The sequence below is a fragment of the Thamnophis elegans genome, chromosome 6, assembly GCF_009769535.1.
Source record: "Thamnophis elegans isolate rThaEle1 chromosome 6, rThaEle1.pri, whole genome shotgun sequence".
Taxonomy (NCBI): Eukaryota; Metazoa; Chordata; class Lepidosauria; order Squamata; family Colubridae; genus Thamnophis; species Thamnophis elegans.
The window spans coordinates 15,295,787-15,311,490 of NC_045546.1; the positions used below are offsets into that span (position 1 = coordinate 15,295,787).

General features: G+C 41.6%; 1 protein-coding gene across 1 annotated transcript; it reads right to left on the reverse strand.

The window, feature by feature from the left end:
• Positions 1-7,262: 7,262 nt before the first annotated feature.
• Positions 7,263-15,207, reverse strand: LOC116510548 (matrix metalloproteinase-18-like). Its single transcript, XM_032220147.1, has 6 exons — positions 15,016-15,207; positions 13,062-13,279; positions 12,815-12,960; positions 10,953-11,078; positions 10,440-10,601; positions 7,263-7,360 (listed from the first exon to the last, which is right to left on the reverse strand). The coding sequence occupies exons 1-6, from the start codon at positions 15,160-15,162 to the stop codon at positions 7,347-7,349; spliced, it is 813 nt and encodes a 270-aa protein (XP_032076038.1). The 5' UTR covers positions 15,163-15,207; the 3' UTR covers positions 7,263-7,346.
• Between the last annotated feature and the right edge of the window lie 497 nt (positions 15,208-15,704).

Below are 15,704 nucleotides of genomic sequence, written 5' to 3' on the forward strand. Positions count from 1 at the left end.
CCCCTCTCTCTCAACTCCATGTGTTCAGCTGCACCAGGACCATGTGCTTGGTGGTCCTGTTCACCCTTAAACCCTCTTTCCAATCAGCCGCCATGTTTCCAGTTTCTCCCTGTTCGGAACTGAACCAGATGGATATTTCTTCCAACACTTCCACCAATAGAAAAAGCTCTTCACATCATAAGGGATCAGCTCTGCATTGAACCAATGAAATAAATCTTACCCAATTAATTCCTTGTTTGCTTGTTGACTGCTTTTTCCTAAGTGGTCTCAAGGTTACTTCATTGAAGTCCTATAAAAAAGGCAAACCAGGCATCAGAACGGGAGCAGCAAAATGGAGTCAGAAACAAGAGTTGGGGAAGCAAAAAAAAATGGGGTGTCGATTATGATAAAATCCATGAAAAGGATTTTGGAAACAGGATGGGTAGTTCTGCCGTTAGAATACAGTTATACTAGCATGGTACAACTGATTTACTGATCTGTCCCCCAGATAATCGATTCACTTTTGTGTGCAAGAAGGTTACCTTCTAATCATTTCCAAGGTAACTGAGAGATGTTGTCACTGCCTTCTTTTTTTAACCTTTTCCTTCTTGGGAAGAAGGACAATATATGCACCATTGGATTAAAGAGAGGAATTTTTCCTTTTCTCATTTCTGCCTCATACTACAGTTTTACACAAAACTAAGATCATGGCATCTGGCCCTCTCAATTCCTGACAAATATGTAGAAGGGGAAGAAATGGAGGTAGTGAAAGTTTATATCTTCCTGGGCTACAAGATCACTGCAGATTGGGACTGCAGCAGAGGTGGGTTGCTCCTGGTTTGGCCTGGGTCGCAGAACTGGCAGTGACTCAGGCTGGCCATGCCCCTGAACCGGTTCCCCGGTCTCTTCTGCTGTTGCATATTGTTGCACGCACAGAACAATTTACAGTCAACTGTGCATGTGTGAGCAACATGCGACATGCATGCAAAGTGCGTGTGCAGCAAACCGGTACCAACTGGTACAGGAACCCACCCCTGGACTGTAGCCAAAAAATTAAAAGATGGTTGCTCCTGGGGAGGAAAGCCCTGACAAATCTAGACAGCAAAGTAAAAAGCAGAGACATCACCCTGCTAACAAAAGTGCATATAGTCAAGGCTATGGTTTTGCCAGTTGCAATGTATGCCTATGAAAGTTGGACAACACAGAAGGCTGAGCACCAAAGAATTGAGACCTTTGAACTATGGTGTTGGAGAAGACTCCTGCAAGTCCCTTGGATGGCAAGGTGATCAAACCGGTCAGTCCTAGAGGAGATCAACCCTGACTGCTCTTTAGAGGGAGGACTCACTGGAGGACTTACTGGAGAAGAGCCTCATGCTGGGAAAGATGGAGGGCAAAAGGAGAAGAGGACGACAGAGAGTAAGGTGGCTGGATGGAGTCACCAAAGAAATTGGTGTGAGCTTAAATGGACTCCGGGGGATGGTAGAGGACAGGAAGGTCTGGAGGAACATTGTCCATGGGGTTGCGATGGGTAGGACACGACTTTGCAACTAACAACAACAAATACAGCTTTGGGGTGATTGAAAACTTAGTAAAGTAACAAACACAAAGGCTCTCCTTTTCATCTCTGAGACATGATTTCATGCTGAGGAGTAAATAGAATTGACTCATTCTGAAGTATTTCACATGTCACGAAAGGAATTAGTTGAAAGGACATGAAAGGAAGTTGACCAGGACAAGACGGGGGTATGTCTATATATCTAAAGAACTCTGCACTAGGTAATTGTGTTTTCTTTTGTGTGCGTGAGTTGGTGCACCTTCCACGCCCAGTGACTCAGTTCTAATTTATTGATGTAAGTGAGCAACTCAAGATTGAAGCAAACGTCTCACAATTCATGAGCAATCAGGAACTGGGTTCTTTTATGCTCATCTGATATGAGGCAAACATATCCACTATTTCCTTCTTGGTTGTTGTCTGAGTCCATGGCTTTCATGCTGGAGCTTATTTAGCACCAGAAGGGTAAAAAAAAAAAAAAAAAAAAAAAAAAGAAAGATTTCAGATTTCAGATTTAATTTATTTGTATGCCGCCCTTCTCCGGGAGGGACTCAGGGCGGCGAACAACTCAAAAGGGGAAAGGGGATACAAACACAATACATATAATTAAAATACACAAGAGTCATACAGCCATACAAGTCGGGAGGGGAGGGGAACTCATCAACCCCAGGCCTGCCGGCACAGCCAGGTTTTGACGGCTTTCCGGAAGGCCTAGAGAGGGGTGAGGGTCCGAATCTCCACGGGGAGTTCATTCCAAAGGGCCGGAGCTGCAACAGAGAAGGCCCTCCCCCGGGTAGTAGCCAGATGGCATTGGCTGGTAGACGGAACCCGAAGGAGGCCGACCCTGTGCGATCTAACGGGTCTGTGGGAGGTAATTGGCAGAAGGCGGTCTCTCAAGTACCTAGGTCCAATACCATGAAGGGCTTTATAAGTTATGACTAGCACTTTGAAGCGTATCCGGAGACCGATCGGTAACCAGTGCAGCTCGCGGAGGATAGGTGTAACGTGGGTGTACCGAGGTGCACCCACAATCACTCGCGCGGCTGCATTCTGGACGAGTTGTAGTCTCCGAATACTCTTCAAAGGCTGCCCCATGTAGAGCGCATTGGAGTAGTCCAGTCTTGAGGTCACGAGGGCATGAGTGACTGTCGCGAGTGCCTCCCGGTTCAGGTCAAGTCAAGATAGTAGCCACGATAGAAGCCTTATCACTTTTTCCATGCATATGAAAGAGCCATGGCAGTGCAGTGGTTAGAACAGTGTTTCTCAACCTTGGCAACTTGAAGTCCTATGGACTTCAACTCCCAGAATCCCCCAGTCAGCTATGCTGGCTGGGGGATTCTGGGAGTTGAAGTCCACAGGACTTCAAGTTGTCAAGGTTGAGAAACACTGGGTTAGAATACAGTATTGAGGCTAACTCTGCTGACTGTCAGCAGTTTGATCCTGACTGACTCAAGGTTGACTCAGCCTTCCAGCCTTCCAAGATTGGTAAAATGAGGACCCAGATTATTGGAGGCAATATGCCGAGTCTGTAAACTGCTTAGACAGGGCTGTAAAGCACTGTGAAGTGGTATATATTGTGTTTCCCTGAAAATAAGACAGGGTCTTATTTTCTTTTGACCCACCCCCAAAATAAGCGCTTGGCCTTATTTTTGGGAAGGTCTTATTATTTTTGAGGTGCAGGAAGCAGCGAACGTGGTCACCTCATGGCTGCTGCTGTGTTGCAATATTTTCGACGAGGGCTTATTTTCAGGGGAGGGATTATTTTAGCGCATGCCCTCAAAAGCCCAATTGGGCTTATTATCCAGGAAGGTCTTCTTTTTTGGGAAACAGAGTAAGCCTAAGTGCTATTGCTACGTGTGCCTCCCTATCTAAGAAATTTAGGAACTGGGGGCAGAAATTCTCTGATCTGCTAATATCAGATATATGATAATCATTCTGATCATCTTTTATCAGCCCACAAACCCCTCCACAATTATTGGCATTTTTCCGGCAATTAAACTCCATGAAAGGTGCCCATTTGACAAAGCTATCCTAAAGTTACCCAGGATACATTTCTGTATTTCCATATCTAAAACAAAGAGGAAAAAAACAATATAAGAGTGAAGAGTAGATGTGTCTATGGCCCCGTTAGAGTGATCAATAGCCAACCCGTGAAAAACCTGATACAATAAAGCATATAACACCTTAAGTTGAAATGAATGGTCAACTACAACCAGTTTCAACTGTTTCAGAACAGGATGAATTGGCCAGTGATTATCACCCTTTGACGTGACTGTGAGGCCAGATATCTTGATTCTTTTGACACTCCACAGAATCATTTTCCACCATGTGATACAGTTCTCCAAAACTAGCCTTGCCATTTCATAGCATCTTTCTGAATTCTCACTTGAGTAATATTATTCTTCCAACTTTTCATTACTTTATTTTGATGTTACTTCTGTTGGATCTGGTACATGCATTAGAAGACCCAAGTATAATCGATAACTTGTCATGTATAAACTATCCTTTGCAATAAAGCATATTTATGCATTCATGGAGACAGATATAAATGTAAAATAAAGACCCTTAACATGACAGGTAGTGACTATTTTTTGGTCTGGAAATAATAATTAGGAGAAGACATTGATGATCTTTTGAGCAAATCTCCATAATGTTATTTGTGAAGCACTTCTTATTCGAAATCAATGTTTGTATTATTTCTGTGTTTTGCTTCCATTAATTTCAGATTATTTTTACTTTTATGGATTTCTTTCTTCTTCCATGTTAAGATTATGCTAAACACATCCAAACCAACTAATTTAAGCAACCAGAAAATCGGCTTAATAAAAATAAAAATAAACTGATTTGGAGGATCCTTCAGCTAAACCTGGAGTGTATTTTAAACAGATGCATCCTGTTTAACGTATTGTGCTAAATCAAAACACACCTGGTTTCTCAAACAGCAGGAAGATCAGATAAACCAATATGTTATATGGATACGTGGCCAAATTTCACAAGCCTCACGAGATCTTGAATATCTTGCTCCTGATGTTTGTAAGACAAACATTGAGATCATTGTGAAATGAAAAAAGGAAGACAAGCAACAAAACGTGTCCAGTCATTAATCCTATGACTTTTCTTGTGCCTTTCATATTGGCATGCAATTGTTTCTCAACCTCACCAACTTGAAAATGGGTGGACAACAACTCCCAGAATTGCTCAGTCAGCCATGCTGGCTGCAGAATTCTGGGAATTGAAGTACACACATCTTCACATTGCTGAGAAACACTGGCATGCAGCACTGGCAATGTTTGTTCACAATGGCAATATTCATGTGATTGCAGTTAGCAGTAGGCATCTATGAGCAACTAACTCTCTTGAGTTTGGGTGATCTTGCAAAACTAATACTTTCTCTCTCCCCTTAAGGTGTGTCACAGGCACAGCGGTGCTTTGCTAATTTCCCCATTTAAAAAGTAAGGAAAGTATTGGAAAAACAAGAGGACCATCATATGCTGATACTATTACAAATAAAATTACTACAAACAGCCTAGCTAAAATTATTACTTACTAGACTACTCATGCCCCATTGAGTCATCATTTCAGAGAGATTTCCTTACCTAAACTGAAAAACATTATGACCAAGGGAGGACAAAAATGCAGTGGGAACAGGAGTGACTTTCAATTTTTCCTGCCAACTTCCCTACTTAGTTCCCCCATGGGAGTCTGGCAGGAATCATAAATCCCCTTCCCTTCCCTTCCCTTCCCTTCCCTTCCCTTCCCTTCCCTTCCCTTCCCTTCCCTCCCCTCCCCACCCCTCCCCTCCCCTCCCCTCCCCTCCCCTCCCCATCCATCCCTTCCCTTCCCTCCCCTTCCCATCCCATCCTAACCTATCCCATCCTAGTAGGCAAGTAAGTGGCTGCTATTAGATGGGTAAGGGAGTGAGGGATTGTAAGACTGTTTGGGAAGCTATTATGAGCCATGGTGGCACAGTGGCTAGAATGCAGTATTGCAGGCTACTTCTGCTGACTGCTGGCTGCCTGCAGTTTGGCAGATCGAATCTCACCAGGCTCAGGGTTGATTCAGCCTTCCTTCCTTCCTTCCTTCCTTCCTTCCTTCCTTCCTTCCTTCCTTCCTTCCTTCCTTCCTTCCTTCCTTCCTTCCTTCCTTCCTTCCTTCCTTCCTTCCTTCCAAGGTGGGTAAAATGAGGATCCAGATTGTTGGGGGCAAGAGGCTGACTCTGTAAAACTGCTTAGAGAGGGCTATATAGCACTGTAAAGCAGCATATAAGTAAGTGCTATTGCTATTATGAAATGTTGAAAATGAAAATTATGCTGATTGCAGCAATAACCTGGCAATGCAGAAGAAGCCGGTAAACACTGATACAGTTACAGGTTCCCAAATTTCATTCCCTCGGCAGTCCTGGGTACTAAATTTTGGACATATTCTGTAAATTAGCTGATATTAGCTTCTCTATAATACACCATTTTGCCAAGTCAAAAGCTCATAACAATGAAGTTTTAGTAGTATATAGATTATCTGCTTGCCTATGTTTGAGATTTTGACACATGCTCAGTGCAAAGTAGAAATCATCTTGCTCTCCAGTTTGGATGGGATTAGAAAAATCCTACCAGATCTTTTCTGAGTGATATTCTCAGTTTCATAGAAGCAAGGAAAGCAAGTTTGGGAAGAACCTTTGGGATCATCTAGTCTAGCCCCCTGAATTGGAGGGTATTTGAAAGTCAGCCTCCTTGGAGAAATTGACAATTGCTTTGCCAAATTCGTTCGCCTTTCCCTTGAACATGCCAGAAAAGCTCTATCACTCATGTCTTGGATTAAACACACACACAGCTTCCCAGTACGGATCAGTGGTGGGTTCCGGATCCCGTTCCAACCAGTACAGTTGGAACGGGCCCGGCGTCACTCACATGGGCAAGCATGCGTCATACTTGCCTGCAACACCTCCGCAAGCCTCTGTGACGTTCCAGCTGCTTGGCGGAGCATTGCGCAGGCACCGTACATGCCATGCACGTGCTCAGAAGCGCCAAAGGTTTAAAGGACAGGTAAGGATCTCGGGCGGGTAGGTGGGCCCTCCAGAGCACCATATTGGAACGGTACCCGGTGCTCCAGGCAGGCTCCGGTACTCCCGTACCTGGGCGTACCACCTGCAACCCACCACTGGTACAGATAAAGACCCAAGTTGAGGGGAGAAGAAAAACTGATTCACACACAAATTCACACACATGTATGCAAAGATAACACCCACTTCTGCACTGATCAGACTTTCATAGACTTCATTACACACAGAAGAAAATACAAATGTTTCCCACGACCACAACACATGAAAGGGTTGGATTATTTATTAGCTATGCATAGGTACATTTCCCAAAGCATCTCCAGTGGCTTACAAAAAAATAATAATAACAAGGAATTATTGCAAGGAAAAGAAAATAACTAGGTCCCCAAATTAATCACTGAGAGGTGGAATCTGACATACATCAATCTCCAAAGACTTTCTGGTACAGCCAGATCTTGGCAAGAAGGTTGGTGCTGGTTTGATGTTGGATGACACACTGATTCCAAGTGAATCTACAGTGCATTCTACAGAACTTGTACACAATTACAGTTGGTAATCTGTTGAATTGGACCAGGAAGCTAAACAACAACCAATGTTGCTTCCATAACAAAGAACAGTTCACTAGTCTTTCCCCATTATTAACCAGGCAACCAAACTTTTGCTGTTTTTACTATGCTATAAACTTAGCTGAAATAATGATGCGATCTGTGCAAAATATAAATTCTTCCACGCCATTTAAATGCAGTGGGTTCTGCAATGGTTTTACTTCCTGTATCCTAGAAAAGAAAAATAAGGATATTGTTAAAGGGAGTGAATAAATAAATAAATATGAATGTCTGAACAAATAGGATAAACACACAATATATCCAGAAGTGAGTACACCCCTTCACATTTTGTAAATATTTAAATATATATATTCCACGTGACAACACTGAAGAAATGATACTTGGGGCTACAATGTAAAATAGTGAGTATGCAGCTTGTATAACAGTGTGAATGTGCTGTCTCCTCAAAATATACTGTAGGTACAGAGCTGTTTTTCCAGAGCAGATTTGCTCAGTAAAAAGAAGAGTACCGTATTTTTCGGAGTATAAGACACACCTTTTTCCCCTCAAAAAAGAGGCTGAAAATCTGGGTGCGTCTTATACAATGAATACAGCATTTTTTGCCTCCCGAAACCCTGCCCCCTTCACCAAAATGGCCATGCATAGCTTTAGGAAGCTTTCAGAGTGCTCCTGGGGGCTGGGGAGGGCAGAAATGAGCAAACAACAAGCTGTTTTTTTTGCTCAATTTTGCCCCCCAGCCTCTGGGAGCACTCTATAAGCCTCCTAAAGACTATTCATGGCCTTTTTTTAAAAAAAAAACCCAGGCCCATTTTCGTGAAAAATGGGCCATTTTTGGGAGGTCTGCAGAGTGCAAAATTTTTTTAAAAAAATTTCCCTCTTCAAAATCTTGGTGCATCTTATACTCTGGTGTGTTTTATACTCTGAAAAATATGGTAACTTCTTTTGGTCCACTATAATAGGCTGCTTAGGACAGAATCAGGAAACAAATAAATCCATGGTAGGCTGTTGTCTTGGAAATCTGCTGCCAACCTTACTGTGGGGAATCAGGGAGATGAGTTTGAAGAAATAGGCAAGGACTGCCATATAAGCAAAAGGGGCTGAAACATTCTTGAAAACTGGGAAACAAGACAATATCAGAAAAACGTGACTGGCTCTTCCCTGAATCTTTGGTGTATAAGAGGAAGAGGAGAGAAACAGAATGAGGATATTTGGAGCTGGCTGTGTGACATCCTAAGGCCGTGATGGCAAACCTATGGCAAGCGTACCAGAGGTGGAATGCAGAGCCCGCTCTGTGGGCACATGCCTCATCGCCAGCTGCTCTTCTGGTTTCTGGCATGCCAGCCAGCTGGTCTTTGTGGGCGCTGGAGTGCTGGAAAATGGCCCCAAAAACCAGCCTGAAAACAGGCCAAAAATGCCACAAAAACAGGCATGTGCACCATGGCCACCTGGTCTTCCGGTGCTCTGGCACACACATGCACGTATGCATGCACACATATGCACACCCATTTCAGTTTGGGCATTCAGTGCTGAAATGGGTTTGCCATCTCTGTCCTAAGATGATGGTGAAGCTACCAAGTTTTTGGTTTATGGTTTTATAATTATTGGGTTTTATTGTTGTCGTGAGCTACCCAGAGTTTAAGATGGGTGTCCAGACAAATCTTTTAAATGAATAAAATTGGAAAGTCTACGTCTGTTAGGGCTTGAAAATGCCAGTAGTCATTGTAAATGAGTTGAATACTGGGCCCTGTCTAATAAGATGACATTCAACGTAGAGAAAAGTAAGGTTTGAACTTTGGCAAGAAAAACCAAACAGGCACAGATTAGGTGAAGCTTGGCTCAATAGTAGTAACTGCGAGAAGGATCTTGGAGTCTAGTGGACAATCACTTAAACATAATCCTAGGCTGGACCCTTGGGACTGGCGTCCCCTTGGGTATATCCAGCCGAAACAGCTTCCGTGGATCGCCATGACTTTCCATGGAAGTCGCCTATACCCACGTTGGGTGAAGAGGCGTCGAGTGAGTGAGTGAGTGAATCCTAGGCTGCATTAATAGAGGGATAGAATCAAGAACATGTGAAGTATTAATGCCGCTTTATAAAGCAGTTAGACTTATATACCGCTTCATAGGGCTTTCAGCCCTCTCTAAGCGGTTTACAGAGTCAGCATATTGCCCCCAACAACAATCCGGGTCCTCATTTTACCCACCTCGGAAGGATGGAAGGCTGAGTCAACCTTGAGCCGGTGGGATTAGAACTGCTGAACTGCAGATAACAGTCAGCTGAAGTGGCCTGCAGTACTGCACCCTAACCACTGCGCCACCTCGGCTCTTAAAGCCTTAGTAAGAAACATTAGATGAAAACTAATGAAGAAGAGAACAAGCCTAGAACTAAGGAGAATATTCCTAATGTTGAGTACAATTAACCAGTGGAATGACATGCCTTCAGAAGTTGAGGTGCTGCACCATGGGGGCTTTTAAGAGGAGATTGGAAAATTCTTTGTCTGAAATGGTATAGGGTATCCTCCTTGAGCATGGGTTGGGCTAGATAGAAGATCGCCAAGGTCACTTTCAAATTATTCTCTTACTTAGATAAACAGCAGCTTCCTGACACTTCCAGATGCTACCTCAACGACTGATAGCAACAGGAGAAACGAGAGGTCTCTCTTGCGAGGCCCCTTCCTCTGATTTCCCCCCCCTGAAGTATCACTTACCTGACAGTAGTCAACCCATCACAGTATCTGAACTGGAACTTGCAACATAAAAATGGTGTGGCGGGTAGTTATTTGCTCCTCTTTTTTGCTCATCTCTTCCTTTATGGGTTGTACTTTTTCAATTGTAAGGCAATGAGCAGGGACAACTGATATTTATAACTCTGTTTTGTTTCATAGTGTTTTTCCTCCATATGGTATGGAGAAAACTAAATTCAGTGAAAAAGCCAACCAATATGCGTGCAGAATAATGAGTGGCTAAATTGTTGGGCTTTGACTGCCGTTTAAGTCCCCTTTCATCCACAGATTTCAGGAGATGGTTCCCATATGCTTACTTTCTCTTAGCCCTAATTATAAATTGCAACAGCATTTTGGAGACAAAATGAAATTAGGGTAAGCCTCCCCTTGCAAGACACCATGCACTCCAACAGAAAAAGCAGGCTAGAATATTTTGTATGTGTGTACCAGTTAAAGGCGTCCTCTAGCCAACAAGAGCACCCATTAGAACATGAGTAGAGCCAAAGATTGAAGAACAATTAAAATGTTCTTCGCCGTAAGAATTAGAAACTTCATACCATACTTACCATATAATCTCTGGATTCTTTGTCTGTCGTTATCTGGGAGATGGAAGTAACGTGGGTTTGTGTAACTATAGGTTGGGAACATCAAAGAGCCAGGGACATTAGAATGGGAAAGTCCTAAAGCATGACCAAATTCATGGGCAGCAACAAGGAACAGGTTGACCTCTAAAACAAAAGAGAAGAAAAATGTGTCAATTAGCAGAAACCGATATATGGCCACCTATATCCCAAGGCTACACTTACTGCCTTTTTAGGGCTAGAGCTCCATTTGACTCTCATAACAGGGGCCAGGGCAAAAATAAAATTGGATTTAATCTAAGTATAATATAAAATATACAGTAATTTATATTCCCAGTTGTAGAAACACTACAGTTGAGGGACAAATATTTCAGAGGTCTTCAGATATCACCTGGTTGCTAAGTTGTGATTCATTGTTTATGACGTTAATGGTCTTGGCAATAATTTTCATTATAATATAGATGAGCAATAACCTCAAATAGTTAATGAGTGACTTACGTCTGTCATACTCTGACCAGTGCTCTGCTTCATCAAAATGTGTATCTCCCCCAAGTCCTCGTCCAGGATAGAAAGCATGAGCCAAAACACGTCCTGGGCCATCAAATGCCACATGATCATTGTGTACTAAATTTGAAATATAACATATAAGCCATCAATGAATAAGATGGTAGGTTAGGAGCATTATGCTGCCATTTTCCATACCCTTAAGTAAAACCTATTTCCCTTTTTTGGGACTTTCACTATCCATATAATCATGCAATATGAAATATGGGCTCGTGGTGACAGTGATTTATTGATAACCTCTGGGCAAGGTACAAGACTTTCTGAGTTTAAATCATGACTCCAAACTATCTCTCATGGTGTGAATGATGGTTCAGGAGGGAGAGATAGGGAGATTGGAATGTTAACCAAACTAATTGTTTGGGAATCTTTCCCAAGCTACTTATTTGTTAATGAATACTGCATAATTTTGAAACAGAACAATATATCTAATTTATATTAACTAAGAGATATTCCTCGATTAAAGATTTTCCCCTATGTTTATTATTTAAGGAGGAAGAAGGCCAATATTTCTTAGGAACATCATTATTCTCATCATTAATGCTTAGGAACATCATATTCAGATGCAAGAATCCAAGTAGATATCAGCAAAGACTTACATAAATGGTAACTCTCTGCTTCTATCTAGTGGTCATTTGAATCTTGGCTAGCAGAATTATATAGCTAGTGATATGATCCAAATAGAGAACTCACAGAGAGGAGCAAGCAGTCTGAATCACAGCCATCAATCATTTCATACAACAAGAGAACATTGCAGTGATGTCAAAACAGCAATAATTTTTAAGCCTGGGCTAATATATCTGTGAAATGATCTGAAGAAAGGGTGAAAAGGGAAGCCTGCATAGAACTGGAAAGACTCTTTAGTCATTGAAACAATCTCGTTGAATGATTACATAACCTTTGCTTCAACAGATGCAGGGAAATGGGATATCCCACCTCCCACCTCGGTAATTAATCACACTTATTGTTATTTATCTGCTGATGTGGTCAACAAAATCTGCCTTCCTTCAACTTGGTGTGACATCCTTTTAGGTTTTTGAAAGATGTTCTCCCTCTTCTCAAGATGAAATATATCTCGTTCCATCAATATCTCCTCACAGGACAATTTTTAAATTTTTTACATCATCTCAGCAATCTTTCTGTGAACCTATTCCAGTTAGCAATAGCAATAGCATTTAGTCTTATATACCACCCTATAGTGCTTTATAGCACTCTCTGGGTGGTTTACAATGTAAGCATTATTTGCATATTGCTCCCAACAATCTGGGTTCACATTTTACCTCAGAAGGATGGAAGGCTGAGTTAACCCTGAGCCCTGTCAGAATTGAACTCCAGTCGATGGGCAGAGTTTGCCTGCAATGATGCATTCTAACCACTGCGCCACCCAGGGCTCTTCAGTTATCTGAATTTTTTTTTTTAAAAAAAGGAGTCTACAGCTGGATGACTATTTGAGATGGGGACTGACCAATAGGGATTAAAATAGAACTACTATTTCCCATGAATGATTTCAATTTAAGTGTCATCCCTTCTAGGGAGAAAGACACCCTCTGGATTAGTCCAGGGGTCTCCAACCTTGGCAAGTTTAAGACTTGTGGACTTCAACTCCCAGAATTCCTCATCCAGTTTTGGCCACTGAGGAATTCTGGGAGTTGAAGTCCACAAGTCTTAAATTTACCAAGGTTGGAGACCCCTGCTCTAGTCAGCCTATGTGATCAGTGAAAGCAGAGGGGATTTAAACGATGCTTCAGAAAGAGACATATGCATATTTGAGAGCTGGTTGATTTGAGAGCTAGCCTTACCACCATGTGCAAAAAGTATTTCAATGTCAGCAGGCCCGTTAACCCTGTGGAACCTTAGTGGAGTCACATCACTCCAAACACGGAATGCCTTTGCTATGGCTGCATCGACCAACCTTCTTGGCATATCCGGAGTGTAATTATTAATCCTTTGAGTAACAAAAGAATGACAAAATATTACTAAGCAAGAAATCATGTAACCAATACATTCTTTTTATTAAAAAACAAACCCCTTGAAATGGTAATTAACCTGTATGTGAGGACTCGTTTATTCCAGATACTTATTTGAAGCCTCTGTCTTTCCAAGTCATCTGCCATCCCACACCGAGGCTGTTGCATTACGTTTAATGTAGCTTTATCCATTTTCCCGGTGACATCCAAATGGAAGAATTTCTGCATTCCTCTGATCCGTTCTTGCAGGCTGCGGCCACCTTTATGATGTGTTGGGAAGAATTTGTCCAGATAAACCTGGATTATGAAAAAGGGGGATCATAAATGTTTCATGCGTCTTGTGTACCATGCTATTTCTCTGAATGCACAGAAAGGAATGCTTAATCTAGGTGGTGTACAGATAGCTTTGATTTACAACAATTAATTTAGTGATTGCTCACCGTTACAACGTCACTGAAAAAAGTTACTTATGACCGTTTTTCACACTTACCACCATTGCTGCAGCCCCAGTGGTCACGTGATCAAAAACCAGTCACTTGGCAACTGTCATGTAGTTACGTATCTCTATCCTGCTACAGACTTGATACTAATAAATGGTGCTGTATTTATTTACTCTGTACATTATATTGTACAGTCATTGGTGATTTCCCACCATTATCATCCTTTCCCACCAAACACTGCCAGTTTTCATTTGCTCTGATGGCTATCCTGCAAAGCAACAGCCAAACTTTAATTGATATCTTCAGGACAGATGCAATAGAGTCATCCAATAAGGATGCTGGGTGGGTAATTAGTAGAGTTATAAAATAGACATATTGTGTGAGCTGAGTGACCATATAAATTTGACAAATAAATAAATGAAAATTATGGAAGCCTGCTATAGAATTCTTTCAGCAACCGGTGGGAAGACCACTCAATCTTTGAGATTTTTTTCCAGGTTTAAAGTTCTGGTTACCGTATTTTTCGGAGTATAAGACACACCTTTTTCTCTCAGAAAAGAGGCTGAAAATCTGGGTGTGTCTTATACACTGAACACAGCAGTTTTTGCCTCCCGAAACCCCTCCCCCTTCACCAAAATGGCTGTACATAGCTTGTAGGAGGCTTTCAGAGTGCTCCTGGGAGATTGGGAGAACAGAAATGAGCAAAAATGGGCCTTTTTTGCTCAATTTTGCCCCCCCCCCCAAAGCGCCCAGGAGCACTCTATAAGTTTCCTAATGCTATTTTTTTGACAAAAATTGGGCCTGCTTTTTTGAAAAATGGGCTGATTTTTGCTCATCCACCCCCCACGAGAATACCCGAAAAATGGGCTGTTTTGGGGAGGTTTGCAGAGTGCAAAAACTTCTTTTTTTAAATTTGCTTCTTCAAACCTTCAAATATGATATGTGGTCCATTATCATGAGAACTAAAGTGAAGACTGTTCTATTTTTAAGGGAATTGAACTGCCATTCCTTATTCCTGCTAAACTTGCCAATTTCTTAAATCACAGATTTATTTATTCATTTTGCTTTTGCCACAGTAAGCAATGGTCAATAGAAAGAAAAAGACTTGTGACATCATTAAAATAACTTCCCTTTCTTTCTCTGTATCTCTGTCAGTGTTTTTGGAAATGCTTATGCTAAGTTGAAATGTCTATCATAGACTTTGTGTGTGTCTGTGTGTCTGTGTGTGTATGTATGTGTATGTGTATATGTATACACACACACACACACACACACATATATGCATTCTATAAATGTACTTCAAAAACAACAATGGAAATAAGTTAAACGACAAGAGTCAGATGAAGATGGAAATATTTCATTAGGAAAGCAAGGGATAAGTTAGCACAGGGATGGAATGCCACCATAGAAACCAACAGGTATCAACTTGAGTAGCATGATGGGAAAAAAAGGCAATGCTATGGATGCAGAAATAACACACTATGAATACACAATACAGATTAATATTCCCTAAGTAAATAATTAGTTTAAAAATAACAAAATTCAGGATAGTAGCAAAATCCATACATCAGAAGAAGTTTTGATGGAACTTACTTGTAGACGTTTTGCATCTTCAGTACTTGGTCCATCTTCAGCACCTGGTCCATCTTCAGCACCTGGTTCATCTTCAGCACCGGGATCTATTGGGATAGCAAATAAAGAAGGCAGAAAAATTGTGGCACAGATCAGGATGTACTTCATAATGACCCTAATTGCAAACTCAGTGCTAAAGGAGAAGACTTTGGCTCTGTGATGCTTGCCACCCAAAGGACCACATGCTGTATTTATAGCGATTTATACCCATAGGTTTTGCCGCTAGTTCCTTAGTGACTCATTCTATTGCACTGTCTGTGGTTTTGTGAATTTATGCAATATTTTAAACAGTTTATGTAATATTTTAAACAATCCTACAGTAGATGAAAACCTCACCCACCACTAATGCCAGCCCACTCAGGAAGCCATCTACATCATTCTTGTATTACTCTGCTTTACGACACTACAAACACAGAAAAACTGACTTCCTTGAGCTAGAGATATTTCTTTTTTAGGAAGAAATGCATTGAGCTCTCTGAGTCCAACCTACTTCACAAGATAATTGTTGTTGTGGTGGAAATACAAGACAGGAACATCGAAGAAACATTACTAGGAAAGGAAAGGGCTGAAGTCATAAACAGACCTAGCTGCAACACTTACAAGATGGCAGCCAGAAAGATTAAATTTTGATAGTCATAGGTAAACATATT